At 63.2% G+C, this 6651-nt stretch overlaps 2 protein-coding genes across 2 annotated transcripts in view; one reads left to right on the top strand and one right to left on the bottom strand.

The window, feature by feature from the left end:
• Positions 1-17: 17 nt before the first annotated feature.
• REEP6 (receptor accessory protein 6) lies at positions 18-6435 on the bottom strand. The gene is made up of 6 exons (XM_026064746.1): positions 6315-6435; positions 1632-1725; positions 1120-1258; positions 421-709; positions 158-235; positions 18-58 (listed from the first exon to the last, which is right to left on the bottom strand). The coding sequence occupies exons 1-6, from the start codon at positions 6427-6429 to the stop codon at positions 18-20; spliced, it is 756 nt and encodes a 251-aa protein (XP_025920531.1). The 5' UTR covers positions 6430-6435.
• A 113-nt stretch (positions 6436-6548) lies between these two features.
• PCSK4 (proprotein convertase subtilisin/kexin type 4) overlaps positions 6549-6651 on the top strand; it is an 8442-nt gene continuing 8339 nt past the window's right edge. The window contains exon 1 of the mRNA XM_026064745.1: positions 6549-6605. Within this exon, the coding sequence (XP_025920530.1) occupies positions 6549-6605 (57 nt within the window). The remainder of the gene's footprint in view (positions 6606-6651) is intronic.

Below are 6651 nucleotides of genomic sequence, written 5' to 3'. Positions count from 1 at the left end.
GACACCGGACACTAGAGCTACAGCCGGGGCAGCAGAAGCAGCTCGGGGCTGGGGGGCGCTACGGGGGAGCGGGGAGGCCGGAGCGCTACCGGGGGGGGGGCAGGCGGCCGAGCGGCCCCTTCTGCCGCCGCCTGGCCGGGGGACCTGCGGCTCTTACATACAGACAAGCCGAGCTGCGGCTGAGGGGCCACCTGGGCCGCCAGGCGGGCTCTGCTGCTGGCCAGAGTCTGCAGGACTGGACGGGGAGGCGCGGAAAGAAGAGAGAGAGATTAAGAGAGGGGCAGAGGGAGCCTCCGGCCCGCACGGCCGCGGATGGCACGGCACGGCACGGTGCGGCGGGCAGCCCGGAGCACGGCCCGCAGGGCACTGGGGAGCTGGTCCTCTTGCTGGTACTTAACGTTAGAGCAGCCCACGTCCCACCGGGGTCCTGCTCAGCCCTCACGTCCCAAAGCACAAGAGGTCGCTTAGGGCAACTGCCACGCTCTGCCCAGCCCCGGACATGGAGCGGGACAGCGAGAGCCGGGAGCGGGCTGTCGTTACCTTCCCGGGTGACGACGGACGCCGCGTCCAGGGCTCTGGTGCTGAGGTTGCTGAGCACGTTGTCCACAGCCTGGTGGTGTTTGAGGAAGCAGGGCCGGATGACCTTCTGGTACAGCACCTGTGACCCGTTCCAGGACACGGGGGCCATGCACCACACCAGGAATAGGCACTGCAAGGAGGAGAGACGCTCCAGAGCTGGAAGACCAAGAGCTACCAGATCATTTCCCGGGGTCGAGAGGGGAAGCAGGGCATGCGGGAGCTGAGCTAGGCAGCCTCCAGATGGAGGGGTGTTACGGGGCAGTGGCTGAGATGCTCCAGCCTCGTCCAGCCCAGCTCTGCTCCTGTCCAAAGGCAGCTTCCCAGGGCTGGAGGTACCAGGGCCACAGCTGACTGCAGTGAGCTCCGCAGGGGACTGTCCTGAGCAGGACAGTGGCCTCCTACTAAGTTACACCCGGCTGCCACCATCATGACCRCCCTGCTAGTGGGTCAGAGCCCACCAAACATTTTCCTGTAGGTTCAGCCATCGTGTGAGAGGTCTCCAGCCTCTGAGGGCTGCTGCCGCCTCTGTGGAGCTGTTACCTTCCCAGCGTAGTAGAATGGGAACCAGTAGAGGAAAATGTCCGAGAAGAACTCGGCTATGCTGAAGGTGCCGTACACCACCCAGTACGTGAGCCACGTGGTGTCGTCGTCCTTGTTGGGGCTCTCAATGGCTTTGATGCTGTGGGAAGAAAAGGGGAGAGGTCGCTGCTGCTTCAGTCCCGTTTCTAGGATGAGCACCTCTTCCCCACTCCTCCAAACTTCAGAGCAAACCCGGCTACAAGGCTCCACTGCCCCAAGCCGAGACCTTGCCAGGCCCCAGGGTTTTCAAGACATTTGTTTTCRGGAGCCCTTGTTTCCTCAAGGGCTTCCTGATCATGACTGCTGTCTGGGGGTGCTCATTTACCAGAGATACCTGGTCCCTCAGCTAAGGCAGGGAACGCTCTTCAGCATGACACTACTCGGCATTTAACATGCCGTTGGCGGCTCAGTGCCAAACCGGGCTGCCCGGCACAGGTGCTGCCGGGAGGCCGGGCCGAGGCACGGGTACTTACGAGACATACGCGGGGTAGAGGAAGCCGATGAGGTTGCAGAGCAGCGCTGCGCCGTAGCCGAATGCGAGGTACAGCCCCAGGAACGCGACAGAGCCTGGGCCGGGGGGAGACAGTGAGAGCCATGCATTTGCCAACACGGAGATTGCTAGGAGAGCCTGCCAGGCAGCAGCTCGCTTGAGCAGGTTTCTCATCCCAGCAGTGGGAATTCACCATGCGGATCCTGGCAGCCGGCTGCTGCAAGCAGCCGACATCTGCTCCCCCTCAGCCTCCAGCCGGAGGTGGCACAAAGCAGCCATGCGGTGCTCCAGCACAGCGCGGGAGCTGGCGAGCGTCCGGAGCAGAGGTACGAGTGCTGGGGACCCGCAGGTGGGGAAGGGGTGTGCGCGGTAACAACCACCCCACGTTTATGTAAAAGGACCCTCCAYGCATCAGGCTGCTGAGGTGCTCAACACGCGTCTGGAGCGGCCGCACCGATACCACGGACAGCCTGGCACAGTCCGTGCCGGGATAAAGGTGCTCCCTCTCCCAAAAGGACACGCACACACACACCCTTGGATTCCGCCAAGCACGGTCGGCATCGGAGATGCCCAGGCACAAGGTCCTGAGGAAGGAGGTTCTGGTTCTGCCACCGTTTGTCCCCTCCTTGAGCTGGAAGGGACTTTTCTGTAGCAAACTCGGCACGTTTTTGACACAGAGCAGGCCTGGACCCAAGCCAACGCTGCAAAGCGGCTGAATAGCAGACTAACACGCCTATGGTCCAAAGGTAAGAGCCTCCACGGAGCAATCGCGCTCCTCCGAACAGCTCCCGAGCATCTGGCACTGTCTGCATGCCGCGGAGTTCAGAGCTGCTCAGCTCTTTGATAACCCGGCCAACTCTACAAGGGCAAGCCGGGCTATCGGAGCCAAGAGCTCCGATACCAGCCCTGCTCCGAGAGGAGGGGAGCAGCCGGCTGCACGGGGGAGACGTGCTCGGCTGAGACGGGGCTGAGGATGAGCTCTGCCTTCCCCGCAGCCCTCCTYGGGGGAGCGGCAGGGAGCCCACGCCAGGCTGCCCGGGACCCGCAGTCCCCCGAGCCCTGAGCGCGCACTCAAACCTGCCCGGATTCGGGGCACGCATCTCCTTCCTGCCTTCCGTACACATCCCCTGGACGCGCCTGTGCTGAGCAGTCACTGTTCGTTAAGAATTCAGCCCCCTGAGAACGGCAATCCAAACCCGCTTTCCTGTTATTAAATTAAATCATTAAATTAAATGTAAGCCAAGGCTTTGGTTGTTTGGAGCCTCCCCAGCCTCAGACTCGCGGGAGGCAAGATCAGAGGAGCTTGGAGAGCCGGGAGAATCTGCGGGAGCCYCAGTGGTTGGGATGGTGGGAGCCAGAAAAAGCAGCCCCTGCTGCCAAAGCCGCTGCTGCAGCAAAGAGCCCTTGCTCGCATGCTGGGCCCCTCTCCTGGTGCACAGCGCAGCGAGGCGCTGACGCTAACACGTCCCCTCCGGCCCAGCTGCACCCCGGCTGCACAGACACCTGTCCGGGGCAGCCAAAAGCCGACCCCGAAGGGACAGAGGGCAGGAAAGCAGCCCTGGACCACGCAGAGCTAAAGGAAGGACGTTCACTGTCACGTCCCGGCAGCGTCGCCGCTATCGCACACCCTGTTCACGACACCTCTCCATGTGCAAGAGCCTCTTATTCTGCAGCTCGCGGGAAAGCCAAGGCTTAACCCCACCTGTGATGGGAATTAGAGGAAAGCCTTTGCTCAGGYATGAAGGACAGATTATCCCAGATCTGCTCACAGCAGCATTTCTTCTCCTTTCCCTGGCTCCCGCTGCCAGGCACCCCTGGGCTCAGGGCACCAAGGTGGCCTTGGGTCCTTCCAAAGAGATAGGCAGGAGCAACACCATTTTCCTGCAGTTCACACAGAGCGATCACAAACTTCCCTCAAAGGAAAACTAACAGGCAGGTTCAGACAGCTCTGACTGTCATTTTCTGAAGAGAACTAGAATGGATTTTAYGGGCTGCCTAAGTTTATAGCCCCTGGAGAAATTTATATAAAAAAGAGACTTAGTGTATAAAGAAAAGCCTTGTGCTTCAGGAGGGAGGAAGCAGACACATCCTAGTCCTGCTTCCCAGCCCCTTCCCACGCACGAAGCCCTCTGCCAACGCGCCTCCTACCCGACTGCTGCACTCCCCCACGGCTCTGCCAGCGCCGGGGAAGGAGACATTTGGAAGAAATCTAATTGACAAAAATAGCATTTAAAAGAGAGCGAGGTTTTGCCGACACAGCGCGCTGGAAGCGGGATATCGTCCTTGTCCAGCACAACCTTTACCCAGCTCAAGCTGTCGTACAGCTGACCTGGCCGTGCCTGCCCGGAGCAGCGCAGCCTCTGCACCGCAGCGCCTGGGTCGTTATTAGTTCAAAAGACGCAAAACAGACACTGCTGGGTTAAAACACAAATTAGTAACTGCTCCAAGCCCGGGGAAGGAAAGAAATCTGATATTTGTTGTTCAGTGGCAGCCTCTCCTTTCACAGGACCGAGGCGCGAGAACACAGGTATTAGCTCCTCGGTGTAAGCGATGCCTCTGCGCTTTCCCTGCTAACAAAAGCACATCGTACAAATGCGTCTGAGCACAACCAGAGCCCCAGGACTTTCTGCTTGGGAGACACCTGAGCATCAACCTGCTTGGAGAATGCAACAGCACGTGCCCATTCATGCACGTGTTTCCAAAACGAAGTGGAAAAACGAGCTTTACAGCAGGTAAAGAGCCAGGAAATCACAAGGCGAGGTGAAAGCCAGGGGAAGCACATGCCGAGACACAGGCAAGAGGGAAAGCCGGACCCCATCGTGGGAGGTTTTACGCTAAATCAGAGACCGCAGACGGGCAAGCCATGAAGCGCCCAGACGCTCCACGTGGCCGAGGCCAGGGTCACTGCCGTGCCGAGAACACGGCCCGAAGCAGAGGCGAGAGGGGGCAGGCAGTGCCAGGAGGCAATACCCGGGAGAGATAACGGCTGCTTTCTCATTAATGAGCAAACAGGATCTGGTTAACAAGCGGACCTCTGCCCTCCCTCCGGCGACAGAGGCGAGCGCCGGGGGGGAAGCACAGCCCGGCCTCCCCGGACGCCTGCAGCGGCTAATTCAATCCGCTGCGTTTTTGCCGTTTGCCCACCTGCAGCCCAGGGACCCTCCTCAGCCAGCGCCGAGTTTCTCRCAGGTTTTAGCCGAGAAACTCTGGCAAACAAACCGTGTTGATTTAAAAAGCACCTCTCGTCTCGGGTCGGGGCTGCAGGCAGGAGCAAAGAGCGGCATTTTGCACCTGCAGGCAGGTAGCGCGCGGAGGAAGCGTTAGATCAARCGGGAGGCGAGGAAAGTCGGCGCAGCCCCGGCCCCGGCCCCCCAGCAGCACCCCCGGCTCCCAGCTGGGGCCCTCCGCAAGCAGCAGAAACCCCACAAACAGGGCGGCCTGCCCGGCGCGCGCGGGACCTCTCGCCCCTGGCCCTAGGGCTGCGCTGGGGAGGAGGGCAGAGCCCAGAGGAGCGGTGAGGGGCACCCCAGGAAAGAGGGGGGCCCTTGGGGACACCCGCAACGGGGGGATGCAGGAACGGACAGGTGGGGCCCATGGGGCAGGAGGATCCCTGCGGGGTAAGAGGGATCTCTGCAGGGCAAGGGGGATCCCAGGAGATTCTCCAAGGGGTGGGGTGGGGATCCGTATGGGGCAGGGGGAGCCCTATGGGGCAGAGGATCCCCAAGGGGACAGGGGGATCTCCGTGGGCAGGGTATCCCTGGAGATTCCCCATGGGGTAAGGCCATCCCTCCGGAGCAGGGGGGATCCTCCCTGGGGTCGGGGAATCACCCCCGGAGCAGAGGGATCTCTGCAGCGCAGGGGGAGCCCCACGGGGGATCTCTTTGAGGCAGAGGGATTCCCCCATAGGGCAGGGGATCCTTCAGGGGTCCTTAAGAAGCAGAGGGATCCCTAYGGGACAGGGACACCCCCATGGGCAGAAGGATATGCAGGGGCAAGGAGATCTCTATGGGGCAGAGGGGCCCCCGTGGGTCATGGCGATCCCCCGTGGGGCAGGGAAACCCCCACGGGGCAGAAGGATCCCTACAGGGCAGGGAGACCCCCACGGGGCAGAGGGATCCCTATGGGGCAAAGGAATCCCTACAAGGCAGAGGGATCCCTGTGGGGCACAGGTATACCCATGGGGCAGGGGACTCCCCATGGGGCAGCAGGACCCCCACGGGGCAGCAGGCTTTCTATGGGGCGGCAGGATCTCCATGGGGCAGAGGAACCCCCACGAGGTAGGGGGATCCCTATGGAGCAGCAGGATCTCTATGGGGCAGGGGAACCCCGTGGGGCAGGGGKACCCCCGCGGGGCAGCAGGATCTCTATGGGGCAGGGGGACCCCCATGAGGTAGGGGGACCCCTATGGGGCAGGGGGATCTCTATGGGGCAGGGGAACCCCGTGGGGCAGTGGGAACCCCGTGGGGCAGTGGGACCCCCATGGGGCAGGGGGACCCCCACGGGGGAGCAGGACCCCCACGGGGCAGCGGGACCCCCATGGGGCAGGGGGACCCCCACGGGGGAGCAGGACCCCCACGGGGCAGCGGGACCCCCGTGGGGCAGGGGGATCTCTATAAGGCAGCAGGACCCCCACGGGGCAGGGGGACCCCCGCGGGGCCGGGCGCACCTGTGGCCAGGTAGAGCCGCTGGACGCCGGTGCGGGCCTCGAGGCGGCCCAGCAGGTCGGCGAGCGGCCCGGGACGCTCCAGGACGCGCTGCAGGCGCTGCGGCACCGTGCCCATGGCTGCGGGCTGAGCTGAGCCGAGCTGAGCTGCCCTGAGCTGCCCTCCCGTCCCGTCCCGTCCCGTCCCGTCCCGTCCCGTCCCGTCCCGTCCCGTCCCGTCCGGCCGCCGCGGGGCCGATGCGGGCGGGGCTCCTCCCCGCGCTCCGCCGCCGTCGCTATGGCAACGCCGCGCGGGTGGGGGAGGGGAGGGGGGGTGTCATGGCGGCGGCGCTGTCGCTGC

The sequence above is a fragment of the Apteryx rowi genome, unplaced genomic scaffold, assembly GCF_003343035.1.
Source record: "Apteryx rowi isolate R43461 unplaced genomic scaffold, aptRow1 scaffold_220, whole genome shotgun sequence".
NCBI classification, from domain to species: Eukaryota; Metazoa; Chordata; class Aves; order Apterygiformes; family Apterygidae; genus Apteryx; species Apteryx rowi.
Note: the sequence above shows the minus strand (reverse complement) of the source record. Positions and strands in the feature narration are given on the sequence as shown.

Coding starts and splice junctions, on each gene's coding strand:
- REEP6 (XM_026064746.1), bottom strand. CDS start 6,429: ATGGGCACGGTGCCGCAGCGCCTGCAGCGCGTCCTGGAGCGTCCCGGG. Junction 1,726..6,314: donor GCGGCTCTACCTGGCCACAG/GTGCGCCCGGCC, acceptor CCCCCGGCCCAG/GCTCTGTCGCGTTCCTGGGG. Junction 1,259..1,631: donor CTCTACCCCGCGTATGTCTC/GTAAGTACCCGT, acceptor TTCTTCCCACAG/CATCAAAGCCATTGAGAGCC.